The sequence below is a fragment of the Mustela nivalis genome, assembly GCF_964662115.1.
Source record: "Mustela nivalis genome assembly, chromosome: 13".
Taxonomy (NCBI): Eukaryota; Metazoa; Chordata; class Mammalia; order Carnivora; family Mustelidae; genus Mustela; species Mustela nivalis.
The window spans coordinates 85,701,241-85,716,318 of record NC_139032.1 but is presented as its reverse complement, the minus strand read 5'-3'; the positions used below and the strand labels follow the sequence as shown (position 1 = coordinate 85,716,318).

Below are 15,078 nucleotides of genomic sequence, written 5' to 3'. Positions count from 1 at the left end.
AGGGCCCCACATGGTGGGTGTTCTGGCTTGTGAGGAAGCATGGGGGCCCCGGAACACCGGTTCACGGAAGGCGGCACCCAGAGCAGCAGGAGGGCAAGCCGACCCCCAGCGGCCTGGACAGCGGCCTCACTCAGCCCTCCACCTGCCCCGAGGGGCTGCCGCCTCACCTTGGCCAGGTCGGCAGGGCTCATGCGGCTCAGCGTGTCCAGCGAGATGCGGTGGTGGGCGAACAGGGGCAGGTAGTGTTCCGCTGAGAGATCCACCAGGAGGGCGGCCAGCGGGCGCTCCAGGCCCTCCTCCTGCAGGACAGACCCAGGGGAGAAGCTGACCACGCCACCAACATGGCCTCGTTATTTACAGCAACAAATCGAGGCTCTGAACACATTTAATAGAATATACAAAACACTTCCCTCCAACTTTTCCTACAAAAACGATGTGAGGGGCGCCTGGGTGGCTCAGTGGGTTAAGCTGCTGCCTTCGGCTCAGGTCATGATCTCAGAGTCCTGGGATCGAGTCCCGCATCGGGCTCTCTGCTCAGCAGAGAGCTTGCTTCCCTCTCTCTCTCTGCCTGCCTCTCCATCTACTTGTGATTTCTCTCTTTCAAATAAATAAATAAAATCTTTAAAAAAAAAAAAACAAAAAAAAAACTGATGTGAGCACAGAGATAAAGACGCAAGGAAGTGCATGGCCCATCTACCTGTTCAAATCAACGAGGGCAAATTCAGATACTAAATACTACGCACTTGTTTGGAAACGATAGGATGACCTACTACGTGTGTGGCTGGAGAACTGCCCGTCGTTATCGTTAGGAGAAAAAAAACAGTTTGCCACAACAGTGTGTACGGAAAAGGACTTCATTTGTATTAAAAAACAAAAACCCAGTGTGTGCTGGGGGGTGGGAGGACCCCATCCGTTCTGCCCACGGCGGGGGTGGTTTGCAGGAGGCTCCTGTGGCCTCCCCATGCCGCTGCGCACACAGGCTCTGCCCCACACCAGAAGGAAGGCACCACTCTCCCTTTTCTGTCCCCGCCAGGGCCTAGCACAGGACCTGGCACGCTAGTCACCGGAAACGTGAACAGAACGGAACCAGAAAGCTCGAGCAGCCGGGCACCCCGAGGCGCGGGAGGCTCTCCGAGACGGTGGAGGCCAGCATCCTTACCTGCAGCTTCAAGGACAAGGGTTTCTGGTTCAAAAGCCGTTGATACTGAATCAGCCAGTAGTTTTCCTGCTTGGTTTCGCTTTTGGCTTCTAACTCTGTCTGCCAAGGACAAAGTCGGCATCATTAGTTACGAGTCAGTAAGTAAAAACTGTAATGACAGTGACGATCGGGACCGAGCCTCCGGCTGGCGGAGTGCACTTGCTTTCGACAGAGAACTGTCGCAGCCACCGCGGTCTCACCACTTAAACTGCTGATCTGGGAAAGGCAGGAAGTGCCTCGACCCCAGCTTTCTGCCGCGAACAATCTCAGCCGGGCACACCTGTGCTTGAGGCCCGACTCTGGGCTCCGGGCACCTGCCACCAGGCCCTGCGGGCCCCTGCTTGGGCTCACGCTCCGGTGACAAGCAGGGAGAGACACAGGATTCTAAGGACAATATGAGCATCTGGAGTGGGCTTCACCCTTCTGACAGAGCTGGAGAATGACGGACATGCTACTGAAACGGATCCCTCCATTCCGCCGCGCACAAGTAGTCAGCGACGGCTGCTCTGGCCTCACGTGGCTCCAGGTGCCGAGGCCAGTGCCCCGAACCAATGACACAAACAGCATCAGCAGCCGCTACCATTTTCAGGACGCTATGGGCCAGAGCCCGCTATGCACCCAGTTTCCTGAATTCACCAGCTCCATGTGGGGGTCTGACTTCCAGGGTGAGCAAAGGGAGGTTCAGAGTGATTAGGAACCTGCCCAGGGTCAGGCCAGGACTTGGACCCAGGCCTGTGTTGCTTGGGGAACTGTGCTCTGAGCAAGCAAGGATTGCAGCCACACCCTGGGGGCCAGAGGAGATGTGGGCATTGAGATTTCTGCACAGGCCTTGGGGACCAACTGTCCTCTGGTCATCCCTCCCAGACCTTGCCGAGCTGTGGCCCTCCGAAGGTTGTGGACACAGCTCTCTTCTGGTGCCCATGACCCTGTCAAGACCTGCTGAGGTGAGGCTTCCTCCCCTGGGTGATGAGTGCTCTGAGGGCCCTGGAGGGCGGGAGCACAGGGCCATGCTAACACGTGTTGGCATGTTAATACGGTTTGCAGGCGACGGCAGCAGGGCACCACAAGCAATGGGCAGCTTCTGATCAGCCCACGCACACCACAGGGGCTAGTGTGGGGCTATGAAGCTGGTCTCACTCTTCCCTGCTCTCTGCACAGGGTTCCGCCCACAACGGAGCTCAGAGACAACCTGGAGCCCTAATGACACCACAGGATCGACAAGCCTGAGCCCTGGACTCTGTCCCCAGTGCTCCGATGCACACGGGGTCTGGAGGAAATGATCCCCACCTGCTCCCTCTAAATGGGGCTCTGCCACCCTAACAATGTACCAGAGTCAAACCCACTTGGGTACAGCCTGTCAAAAGCTTATGAGACAGGGGCACCTGGGTGGCTCAGTGGGTTAAAGCCTCTGCCTTCGGCTCAGGTCATGGTCCCAGGGTCCTGGGATCGAGCCCCACATTGGGCTCTCTGCTCTGCAGGGAGCCTGCTTCCCCTCCTTCTCTCTCTGGCTGCCTCTCTGCCCACTTGTGATCTCTGTCAAATAAATAAATACAAATCTTAAAAAAAAAAAAAAAAGCTTATGAAACAGCCTGCCCTTGACACAAAGTTCTCTCCTGGGCATTGGTTTTGAATAAATACTCATGACTGCTCTTGATACTTAGCTACAAAGACAGAGAGCATTCCTTAGAAAAGTAAAGAGCTGGAAGTAGTCGGAATGTTTGGCAACGGGCTAGGGTGGCCCCCCCGAATGCGGCCAGGAAGCACGTAGAGGACATGTGAGGGACACGACCAGAACGGATGCAAATGAGCGGGTTCGGAGCGCGTGCCCTCTTATGTTTACAGGGCACATGCGTGCGCAGCTGTAAATATGCATCGTGGGGCTCAGAAAACAATCAGAACGTCAGCATCAGAGAACTCCCAGAAGAGTCGTTCCTTCGTGTGTCCCATCTTTTCTTTGATGAGCAACTGTTACTCAAATAACAAAAGCACCTCTAAGAATGGCCTGAGCCCTGGACTCTGTCCCCAGTGCTCCGATGCACACGGGGTCTGGAGGAAATGATCCCCACCTGCTCCCTCTAAATGGGGCTCTGCCACCCTGACAATGTACCAGAGTCAAACCCACTTGGGTACAGCCTGTCAAAAGCTTATGAGACAGGGGCACCTGGGTGGCTCAGTGGGTTAAAGCCTCTGCCTTCGGCTCAGGTCATGGTCCCAGGGTCCTGGGATCGAGCCCCACATTGGGCTCTCTGGTGTGGGGGGAAAGCAAACCCATGTGTGATATGGAACGCAGAAGCCAAGCGCACCAGAATTTCCCGGAGCTCTTCCTCTCGCCGCGTCTTTTCCTTGAGCAGCTGCTGGAGCAGGGAGCTCAGGGCCCAGCGCTGCTCGGCGATCACCTCCTGCAACATAAGAGCACGCCCAGTGCCGCTGGAAGCTCACGGCTCTGGAGCCAGTAGCCCCCCCACCAGCGGGTGGTGGGATCCCCCCCTTCATTTCCCAGAAGGCAGCTGGGATCCCACAGTGGGTCCAACTCAACTAGGCAGAGGGTTGGGGGACAGAGGCGAGGGGCCCCATTGCCCGGGCATCCCCTCCTCATCTTCATCCCGTGGGGGTCAGGCCAGGTGTGGGATCTAGTGACTGATGACAACGGAATGGTAAGAAACAGCAAACAAAGGCAATGACAAGCCGCAGGTACATGACTGCAATCTCACGGACCACAGAGCACGTGGGCGGAAGCACAGGCAAGGAGGGTTGGCATGTAACCCAACGTGGGTCTGGAAGGTTCTACCCAGATGGAGGCACATGCAAACTGGAGTGTGGTCCTCACTTGTGTCCTCACTTGTTTCTTACTCTTAGAAACCCATGGAGGCCCCCACATGGGAGCCCCACAAGCTCTGACAGGCAGGGGACATGGGCACCTGCCAAGCACGGGGCTGCATCTTCTCTGAGAGCTCCCCCTCCCCTCATCTCTAAGACCATGGCAAGGCTCACAAAGGGCTTTGCATTGGCTAGCTCGCCCCAGTGTGATGGCCCTAGGACACAGTCTGGGCCTGGAAGAGGAGTTACTGTTGTGGAAGGGAGAAATGGAGGCCTAGGAGGGGAGGTGACCGGCCTTGGGTCACACAGCACAATTGTGGCAGACCTGAGACTAGGATCATAGACCTTGGCACACTTTCACTGAGTTGAGAAGCCATGGGACAATTCCAGACTTCTCTGCTGAGGACAGACAGACACAGGGACAGACAGAAGGCTCTGCTCAGAAGCCTGATATGGGGCCCAGGTCCTCCCACACCATTGATCCGTCTGCTTTCAAACATGTGGGCGGAGATCAAAGCAGGGCAAGGTCCAGCCCTCTTTCCCCACCTGCCCAGGACACACAGCTTGACTACAAAGAACAAAGCCCAGGTCCCAGACATGCAGTCCAGAATGCCGCCTGCTGGGCCCTGCCACCCCCACGCTCTATAAGCAGGACCCCCAGGCAGAGCTCCCAGAGAAGCCACCTGCAGGGAGTGACACAGTAACAGCTGGGCCCTCTCCTCCAGACATCCTTGGGACACCAAGAAAGCTCCTTCCCCAGAGAAGGTCAGCCCGTGAGTTGAACCTGCACCCCAGAAGCATGGCTTAAAGACACGGGGAGTTCAGCAGTGACCCTGCTTCAAAACAAAGAAAAGGCAGAGATGGAGATGGGCCTGGGTGAGCCTTGGCAATGAAACCCTCCTTCCTCTGACCCTCCTGCTGAGCAACAGGCTGCCCCGACCCTAACCTTGGCCTGCGCTGGGCTGGCCCCCCAGGCTGTGCTCCCATCATAGCCACAGAGGAGCCTGCCTGCCTGCTGGGGAGCACTGCGGGGAGGGAGGCAGGGAGGAGGGGCAGGCTGGGAGCCCTACATACCTGAAGTGCCTCTGTGTCCAGGGACTTCCTCTTTACCTCCAGCTGTGTCAGCTGCAATAACTCAGTTTCTATTAACTTAATCTAAACAGAAGACGAAACAGGGTTTTTTTATTCACATTAAGCAAGGTTCAAATCTGTGCTGCTCTCTGAAGGCTAAGTGGAGTCTAAGAGACCTTTTGGGGGTGGGGGCTGGGAATGAAGGGGACTGGGGTGCCTTGGGAACCCCCTCAGCGGGGCTTTAAAAGAATTAGTTGTTTCAGGGCCCTAGTGCTTGGGCAGGGCATGGACAGGCCTGGCCTTAGAGGGCCCATTCCAGGGAGGCTCACGGCTTATGGAATTGAGATGGTCCTGCCTTTAAGGTTCAGACCAGAGTGCAGAATGGACATGGGTCCTCACAGAGCCTGGCACTTGCTGGAGCCTCTCGCTTCCTCTAACTGCCATCACAGAGGAGAGCAGAGGGTAATGGACTGAGAATAGCGATGGCGGCAGTTGATGCTTCCAGAACATTCTGTGTGCAAGGCTCGTGCTGTGTACTTCATCTGTGTCATGTCATCGAGTCTCCCCTAGTTATTAGCAGGTATTATTGCCTCCATTTTACAGATGAGGAAACGGAGGCTCAGAGAGGTTAAGTAACTTCAAGGACACACAGCAGGTTGGTGAGGGAGCCCTTTCCCAGGCTTCTCCCAGCTCGGGGGCTGAAGGGGAACAGCTGGCCAGCTGCGTCAAAACCACCCAGAGGGCGGATGTCTGGGGTCAGACCCCACAGCCAGTGACTTCTCCACCCTGAGCCTGTGACCCTCTGGCCCTTGCCCCTAAGTTCCTATGGCCCCACCAACCCCTGGTCAGAGGAATGAGCTTCATGTCCGGCAAGGTGGGATTGAAATTAAAGAGGGGAAGAAAAAGGTTAAGTTGGTTTGGGCCAAAAAAAGAGAAAAGAATACAAAGAAAAAAAACCATGCGAAAACGTAAAATTCAAAGTGTGCTGAAGAGACACGATGAGCATTCCCGCAGCCTGAAGGCTCCCTCCGTCTCCAGCCCCCAGGAAAGCCCGGGGGGCCCAACACAGCCGGGTCAGCGGCAGAGCCCAGACCAGAGCACAGCTCCCTCCGGGCGAGGCGGCCTCCCCTGCCCGCCAGGTGAGACACCCCACCAGCCCCGGCTCCCCGGGTTCAGAGCTGATGGAGGCCGCCAGGGTGGAGCTGACTGCATGCCGGGGCGAGGGGCTCCCGCCTGGGGCCCGGTGGACGCAGGGGCTGCCCAAGCAGTGGCCCACGGGCATCCTGAGAAGGAGCGGAACCCGTTACACTGCAGGGGTGGTGCGGGGTTGGGTGAGGGGCATGGCTGAGCTGGCGCGTGAGAAGGCCAGTCTGCAGTCTGGGAAAGCACGCAGGAGGGGGCCCGTGGCGGCCGCACCCCCAGCCCTCACCTGGTTCCTGATCTGCCGGTGCATCAGGTCTTTCTTCACCTGGAGGGCCTCAAACGCGGCCTTCTGCATGGTGCTCTGCAATGGAGACCCCGGTCGGCAGCTGCCCGGGGCCTCGCGTTCCCAGGGGCCCGGGCCGGGGGCAAACACACGATGTGCTCAGAATCCTTTAGGGAAGACCTCTCTGTCTCAGAGGGAACGTAACTCCTCAGCTCACTTGTTCACATTCTAGAAATAACCCCTGTGCAAGGCTTACTAGCGCTGGACACTAGGTTCTCTGGCACAGAACTTCCGCACGGGGGGTGCGGTGCCTTCACTGCCCTGTTTCACGAGGAAGGCGAGAGGCCCAGAGGGGCGCCGTCTGGATGCGAGAAGTCGAAAGGCCCTAGACACTCTCCTGTGGGCTCCGTCTCCACGGAGTGATCACCACGTCCTGCCCCGAAGTCCTCACGAGGGAGGCTTGTCTAGATCTCAGAGGCCAGAAAACCACCCTGCTCGCTCCCTCCTCTCCTGAGGGTCTGCCAGTTCTAAACATACTAAGCCTCTTGGGTCTTCTAAGTTGAGGACAGGGCTCCATGCAGACTTTCCATGCTCTGCCTCTGGCTCCCTGTGCCCGTCTCGAGCCCCTGCCCTCACGCCCTGGGCAAGGGCTCACCTCCTGCAGGATCTGGCTGATGGCTTTGTTCTGATCCATCTGCTGCCATGACAGAATCTGCTGGAACCGCTCATCCATTTCGGCCATGCTACCAGAAAGACAGCAGATTAATTTGCGCTCTGAACGCTTTCTGAGCATCTACCGAGTGCCAGGAACCTTGGAGATCAAGACAAACCAGGTACTCATTCAATAATAATAAGAAGCACCTGCTGGGGGCTGCCTCCTGGGCCAGGCACAGACATGGAGTCTGTCTCAGAAGGCAGGAGACAGACTCGGTGTGTCTAGCTCCTCTCACCCGCCCCTCCGTCGGAATCCCCTCTACGGTCGGTGCCCTTTGAAGTGGTGGCCTGCCTTCGGCCCTCGCACCTCCACCAGCAAGGAGCTCATGCCCTCCCAGGTGGCCACTCGGACGGAGAGAGCTGCCCCTGGGACAGCGGCATCCATGCCCCAGCCGACACCCCCAGCATCTCCCACCTCAGCCGTGGGTCTGCTCTTAGATCCTGGAACAAATCTAGTAATTTGGGCACAAAAATCCAAATCTTGAAGCCCCACGTAGGTCCATACTTTGGCACATTCTCGGTTTTGAGTTTGTTTCGTAATAATAGTTGTTATTTATTGGCCCCCTTTGTGGCAAACACCATGCTCGCTAAACCCTCTAACCACTCCAGGGGGAGGTACTGTGACTTATCCCCATTTTTCTGATAAGAAAATTGAGGCGCAGAAGGGAAATGGACTGACCCAACACTTCAGTTACAGAAGAAGGGGAAACCTGAGACCAGGTCTATCTGCCGCCAGGGCCCGCACTAAGCTTCATATTCTACCACCAGGAAAGGAAGAAAGTCCCCACATGTGTGAGGACACGGGGAGGCTGACGGCTGTGCCTATCACCTAGACAGGGGGAGAAACATCAGGGCTCCTGGCCTGTCTCTGAAGCACCAAGAGCTCTTCTCCTCTCCACCTGGCTGTGCCAACACGTGTGGCTTCTTCAACAGACTGACCCACAGTGATGCAGTGAACTTGGCCAGCCAGACCCAGAGCTGTCACCCGCGTGAAAGCAACCTCTCCCCATCCCCTCCAGGGCATGCCGCCCCCGACCTCTGCGGATCCTCGGAGGTCAAGGTGTGCATCACGGTCAAGAGCACACTTCCACTCTGCCTGGCTTTGAACCCCGGCTCTGCCACCTGCTGGCTGGGCTTCCGTGGGTGTGTCATACAGTCTCTCTGAGCCTGAGCTGTGGTGGCAAAACTGGGCTAATGACACGGTCCCTCAGAAAGTCAGCGGGTCAACACACAGCCCTTGGCCGAGTGCCTGGCTCACAGAAGTGCAGAAAGTGGGAGTGACTGCTGTCACGTTACCAGGTGCCTAACCCAATCGTGGGGTCCAGGTCCATGAGGAGACATGAAGAGCAGTCACCACTTGCCCGACGCACGACCAAGGTTGGGGCAGGGATCGCAATGCCCAGCGCTCACCCCACGGTTCTGGGCCCCGAGCTGGTGCCCCCAACGCAGGAAGCCTGTCCTTACCTTACCTGGAACAGGCCTGCTGGACCAAGCTCTGCCTCTGAGACTCGTAGGCCATCTGGACGAGCCGGCTCTTACAGCTCTCAGTCAGCATCTGCTGCATGGCGGCTGAGGAGACAGGGGGTGGGGTTGAGGGCCACGGCTCCTGGGGACCTCGGTGGGTTCACCTCATCACCCACCCCACAGTCACCCTTAAAAAACACTTTTTTAAAAAAAAGATTTGATGGGCGCCTGGGTGGCTCAGTGGGTTAAGCTGCTGCCTTCGGCTCGGGTCATGATCTCAGGGTCCTGGGATCGAGTCCCGCATCGGGCTCTCTGCTCGGCAGGGAGCCTGCTTCCTCCTCTCTCTGTCTGTGATCTCTCTGTCTTGTGATCTCTGTCTGTCAAATAAATAAATAAAATCTTAAAAAAAAAAAAAAGATTTGAGAGAGGGAGAGGGAGAGCGTGCACGCATGTGAGCAGGAGAGGGGCAGATGGGGTGGCAGAGAGGACCCCCCAGCAGACTTTCTGCTGACCACGGAGCCCAATGCGGGACTTGATCTCATGACCCAGAGATCATAACCTGAGCTAAAACCAAGAGTCAGATGCTTAACTGACTGAGCCACCCAGGCGTTGCCCCTCCGCCCCACCAAAATTTTTAAACTGTGGAAGTAACTTAAGCTTGAAAAGGCTAATTATAAAACACCAAGCAGCACACACACAAAATCTTCTATAATCTTATCACCCAGAGGTACTGTGATATATGTTCTTCTAGTCAATTTCTAACGCATATTTATGCATTTTTTAAAAAATTGGAATGAAAAACTGAAAGCAGACAACTCAGCAGGTTTCCGTACACCCACGGTCAGAGCAGTGGGAGTCACAAACACCAGAAGGTGGAAACAACCCAAGTGTTCATGAACAGACGGAGGAACAAGTTGGGGGGGAGGGAGGAGGCACACAGACGGAATATTACTCAGCCTTCAAAAAGGAAAATTCTGGCCCCTGCTGAGCAGGGATGAACCCTGAGGACATTCTGCTGAGTCAAAGAAACCCGTCGTGAAATGACAAATACTGTAGGGTCCTGCTTATGAGGGTTATTTAGTGTTATCAGATTTGGTGAGACAGAAAGCGGAATGGGGTCCTACGTAGGCTGGGGGAGGGGGATGGAGCATCTGTTTATCGGGGACAGAACTGCGGTCATGCAGATGAGGCTCTGGGCCTGGACAGTGGCAGCCGCTCAGCAATGTGGGTGTGCTTTGGGCCTCAGAATTGCACGACTGCAAGTGGTTAAAGCAGCAGAGTTTAGGTCATGTATTTAACCTGACAAAAAAAATCACGATGTGAACACACTGACCACACCACTTCTCACTTTTCGAGACTGCCTCCCCACGTGCACGTGGCTGTGTGAGGCACTGGCCACAGGTTCCTGCAGGACACGGATCACCAAGGTTTAGAGAATGCTCTATTTGGGGCGTTTGGTCTCTTTTGCAATTATTAAACGATAAACGTCCTTGCTCAAACATCCTTATGCAATTAGAATATTTCCTAAGATTAATTTTTGAAAGAGCACAGTTTTAAGGCCGTGAATGACAGGAGTTACCCTTTCTGCCCTCCAGAAAGATCCTGCTGATTCATATTCCCTTTGGCAGGGCCCAGGACAGCCCGACACCATACATCCTCAACAAGGGTTATTACCTTCTCTTGACTTTATGTCGTTTTTATGGAAATTTATTTTAGTCATAAAAATAGTACATGATCACTTTTGAAAAGCTACGCAATAAGGAAGCTTGAAAAGGTGAAAACAAAAGTCCTCGGTACTGACACTATTCCTAATCACTCGATTTATTAGTAAACATCCTTTTGGAGATGCAGACACAGTTTTTCTTTCTAAATGGTGGATAACAGGGACCTTAAAATAAGGACATTGATGACACCTCATCAGGAGGGAGTGAGAGGAAGTGGCGTACGCACGGGGTTTGGCACAGGGCCTGGCGCACAGTATCCCGCCGCGCCCGGCTCCAGTATCCAGGCTCGGGAGGACAGGGGCCAGCCAAGAAGAATTATTCCTTATTTTAAAAAAGGAGGAACAGACTCCTGATTTCCTTGGCACACGGCTTGATGCTTTCAGCGCTCAAGATCAGACAGGGAGCCCCTCCCGCCACCATCAACTGTGGACACGGTGTGGTGCCCCGGGACCACTTCTTGGGAATGGCCGGATAGGGAGCTCCAGGCGACAGAGGAGGGGCCGACACACCTCTTGATAATAGAAACCCTCCAGCCTCTCCGAAGTGCCCACTCAGTGCCAGGCAGCACAGCATCTGACCCTCAAAATGACCCAAAATGAGAATTACTGTTCTCCCCATTTCGCAGATAAAAACACAGAGGCTCGGAGGAGTTAGGGACCAATAGTGGCCCCGAGGTCATATGGCTTGCTCTGGGTTGAGCCTGACCTCAGGGCCCTCCTGGACTTCACTGCCCCGTCTCGAGCCCATAGTACCTGACCTACAGGGAGAAGGCGGCCTCCCCCCGCCGCCCCCCGAGTCAGACAAGCTCTGTTCCCAGGACCCTACACCCCTCCCCACTCACAGGCAATCTCACGTCTCCGCAGGTTCTCGGTCTCCTCTTGGGTTATGGACATCAATTGCTCCATCCTTATTCTAGGAACAAAAAAATTTAAAAAATCCATCCATTTACTCAGCAGATGTAACACTTCTGACAGGGAATCCCATCAGAGCAACGCCGCCTTCTCGGGGAAGTCTTCCTGGCTGAGCCCACCCGGACAAGCTCCTGCCGCACCCCGCCCCACCCCAGCTCGCTGGCAGCCCTGCACCAAGACCTGAGCATTCCCTTTGGAAAACGGGCAAAGGACAGAAATGGCCACTTCACGGATGCTTAAATACAAGTGACCCGTAACCACCCAGAAAGAGGCATCCATCACGGATAACCAATCTCGCCCGCAGGCTGGGGGCGGGGAGCACTGAGCACCGGGGCAGCCTGAGAGGAGCAAGAACTGGCAAAGTGTCTTCTGGAAGGCAGTGCAGCAAGACCCATCAGAAGGTTGTCTGAACATTTCCTCCACAAATACTCATATCAATACCTCCGGGTATGTTTAGGAGATAGTCACTAGAATAGTGGTGGTCGCTATGAAACTCTGGGAACTCACATGTCACAGACGACTAATTCAGGTACAATCACACAATAAATAGCCTACAGCTATTGGGAACAAGGCTGCTGGCGGGGAGATACATCCATGATACAGAAAATGAATGTTAAGAAGCTACTGCATGGTGGCTGTGTCCCCCTGGTAAGCTAGTCCTCGTGGCGCAGACGGAACCGCTCTCCGAAGGGGTATGCTTGGTTGAAAGCAGCATCTGAGCACCTCTGCCTCCAGCCCAGGCCCACGGGCTGCTCAAGGGAAGGCCACAATGACACGCACCGTGGCCCCACTCCGCGCACCCAAACAAGGAGAGGGCACTTGTGTGTGCCAGATAAACGGGCCGCAGCCGGGCTGGGCCCTGACTGCTCTCAGCTCCCGCAGCACCATGGCTGAAGGGGCCAGGTCAGGGGACCACCCTGCTGTTCTTCCCAAACGGCCAGGGGCCTGGAAGGCCGGCATAGGGACTGCAGCAGGGCCCACGCTGCTATTCTGGGATTCCTGGGAACTAGAAGATTCTGGATTCCAGATAATCCCGCAGGGGAGAGGGGAAAGCCAAAAGGGAGCTCTTCCTTCCAGCTACCCTTTCCTAAAGCGGTGTGTCTGGATAAACCTGGGAACACGGAAAACACAACTGAAAAAACCCAAAGATCACCGCCTCTAATTTCTGCCTCTCGGCAATGTTTGGACACCACTCAGGGTGGTTCTTTGCGCTCTGAGCACAGATCCAGGCCGTGTCTTGAAGAAATCAGACACTGCTTCACTTTAATTCCGGCCTCTTCTTTTCTACTTTGCAACAGACTGTTTCCCTTAATGAGAAATGGATTTTTCTCTGATTTTTTTTTAACACTAGCCATACAGTGGACAATACACGTGTTTTTATTTACGTCTCAGTTTTTCTCAGTGTTAAACTTGCAGGCAGGGATTCTATTTAATTCAATATTCCCTAAGGAGGTGAATCCCCTTACCGCTTTAGGAAGACTCTGTGGCATAATCCTTGAGAATCCCAAGATCTTCTCTTCCCCGAAACCTCTTCCCTGGCCCCAAGGCAGCACAGAGAGAGTGCTAGAGTGAAACACTAACCTTTCATTTTCCAGCGACTTCAAGATCTCAGAACTTTTCTTCTGCCTGTGGAGCAAACCCGAAGCGTGAAGGGCCACTACAGCTGTCACCAGTAGGCCTGTTCCCGACAGAACTGCCCTGCCAGCGCTGCACTGGCTGCACAGAGGGGGCTTAGGAACCGGCTGGGGTTCTCAGTCCAGAACCTTGGGGCTCTGTGTCCTTGGGCAGGGACTCAGCCATACCAAGTCCCAACTCATCTGCAAAATGGGATCCTCATAGCAAAAGCCTCCCGGAGTACTTGTCGAGTGAATGAGAGAGTACACACAAAGGGCCCGGCCCGTAGCAGCACCTGACACAGGGCAGCTTTCCGGGACGCCCCGGTGGGGAGAGCACGCCGCTGGCACACGGCAGGCCTGCCGGCTCGCTCGGGCCCCATGGAACTGCTGCGTGACAGAGCGAGTGAGAAGCCAGGGAGGCCTGGAAGCAACAAGGTCACGGCAAAAAGCCCGTTCTAGAGGCTTTCCACAAAGGCCCCCAACTAGAGGTTCTGGAGACTTCTATCTGGCTTCCTTTCCCCCAAGCCCACTGAGGCCGGCTCCTAGCAGCACCTACCCTGAACAGGATTTGATAAGGCAAATTTCAATACAGCTGACCTTAGCCCAACGGGTCACTGGAACCTAAAATACTGGAGCAGAGTATGATCTCCACTCTCTTGCTAAAACCACTCATTTCACAGACCAGACCCCTGGGAGGCACAGGTCCGAGGACAAGCTATAGACCAGATTAGGCCCGGCACAGACTCTTTTCCCTTCGGGTTGGTGCAAAAAGTGGCACCAAGGCCGGACCCTACCGACAAAAGCCTCAGGCAGGAGTTGAGACTGGAGACTGTAAGGGAGAGAGGGACCCCTGGCCTGGGCTCTTCAAAGCGTACCAACGTCAGGGAAGGCCCCTGGGTCTGGGGGGTGGGGGCCTGACCTCTGGTTCTCCTGCAGGAGTTTCTGGATCCGGCTGGAGATGTTCTGCTCCGTCTGCTTCAGCTGCTCCTGCAGCCGCTGGCGCTCGGCGTCCAGGTAGCGCTGCCGCGCGCTCAGACCCTGCTCCAGCCGGAACTGCTCCTGCAGCAGGACAGGTGGCCTGAGCAGGCAGCAAGGGGCCCCGTCCTGCCAGGCCTTTCTGTGTCATCTTGGCCCTGGTCTTCCCCTCGCTAGGCCCCAGGGAGTCCATTACGCATGAGGAGGCTGGGCTAGGTGTTCTTCCAGCCACCCACCCCAGGCCCTGGAAGATCAAGGGAGAGCGCTTACTCCCACCGCCTCCCCACAGCAGCAGGCCCCCCGGCAGGAAGCGTGCAGACAAGCCCACCCCACTTGGCCATTTACAGACCTCCTTGACCGTCTGAAGGATCTCGTCCTTCTGATTGTTGCTCTGCTGAAGGAGCTGGGCATGCTCTCGCTGCCCGAGTTCCAGACGCCGTTCAAACTCCAATTTCTCCAGCATCTTCTGTTCCTGCAAGAACACAGATTCTGGTGATGACCCGCAAGGCTCTGTGGTGTCAGGACCTGGGAGCAGGGTGAATCCGAGCCTCAGCTCCCAGGAGTGCGGGCTGTAGGTCTGAACACTGAGCAACACCCTCCAAGCCCAGCGCCTCCCATTACCCCCCCACCCCTGCTGCAGGGTGCAACTGTAATAAAACATTGTTTACTGTCAGAGCCTAGGGCTTTGGAGTCTGGGGTCCCTGAGCCTCAGACTGCTCATCCGTGGTGGAGAAACCCTGCCACCACGGAGGCTGCATAAGGATGTGGCGAGGCACGGTATCAAGAGAGAAACTTCAGTTTGCCCTCTAATTTGGAGACAGGAAGAACTCTTTCCCTCAAATCTTTTATCCTAGATCTTTGATAAAAACAAAAGTGGCCAAGGAGGATAGACATATTCTTTTTTTTTTTTTAAAGATTTTATTTATTTATTTGACAGAGAGAGATCACAAGTAGGCAGAGACGCAGGCAGAGAGAGAGAGAGGAGGAAGCAGGCTCCCTGCTGAGCAGAGAGCCCGATGCGGGACTCGATCCCAGGACCCTGAGATCATGACCTGAGCCGAAGGCAGAGGCTTAACCCACTGAGCCACCCAGGCGCCCGAGGATAGACATATTCTTACCTTCCTCTTCTCGTAGTCTGAGAACCTATTCTGGGGGGGAAAAA

General features: G+C 55.4%; 1 protein-coding gene across 6 annotated transcripts in view; it reads right to left on the bottom strand.

Moving 5' to 3' along the window:
• The window catches only part of LRSAM1 (leucine rich repeat and sterile alpha motif containing 1), a 40,301-nt gene that overhangs the window by 4,283 nt on the left and 20,940 nt on the right, over positions 1-15,078 (bottom strand). For 4 of the 6 annotated variants that reach the window (XM_082695635.1, XM_082695637.1, XM_082695636.1 and 1 more), the window contains 12 exons: positions 15,035-15,064; positions 14,266-14,388; positions 13,861-14,000; positions 12,907-12,951; positions 11,256-11,326; positions 8,696-8,795; positions 7,168-7,255; positions 6,516-6,590; positions 5,090-5,170; positions 3,502-3,597; positions 1,160-1,258; positions 168-299 (listed from right to left, as the gene is read on the bottom strand). In XM_082695635.1, the coding sequence (XP_082551761.1) occupies positions 168-299; positions 1,160-1,258; positions 3,502-3,597; positions 5,090-5,170; positions 6,516-6,590; positions 7,168-7,255; positions 8,696-8,795; positions 11,256-11,326; positions 12,907-12,951; positions 13,861-14,000; positions 14,266-14,388; positions 15,035-15,064 (1,080 nt within the window). Of the gene's footprint in view, positions 1-167; positions 300-1,159; positions 1,259-3,501; positions 3,598-5,089; positions 5,171-6,515; positions 6,591-7,167; positions 7,256-8,690; positions 8,796-11,255; positions 11,327-12,906; positions 12,952-13,860; positions 14,001-14,265; positions 14,389-15,034; positions 15,065-15,078 lie in introns of all 6 variants that reach the window. The other 2 variants (XR_014301992.1, XM_082695638.1) reach the window with 2 other exon arrangements.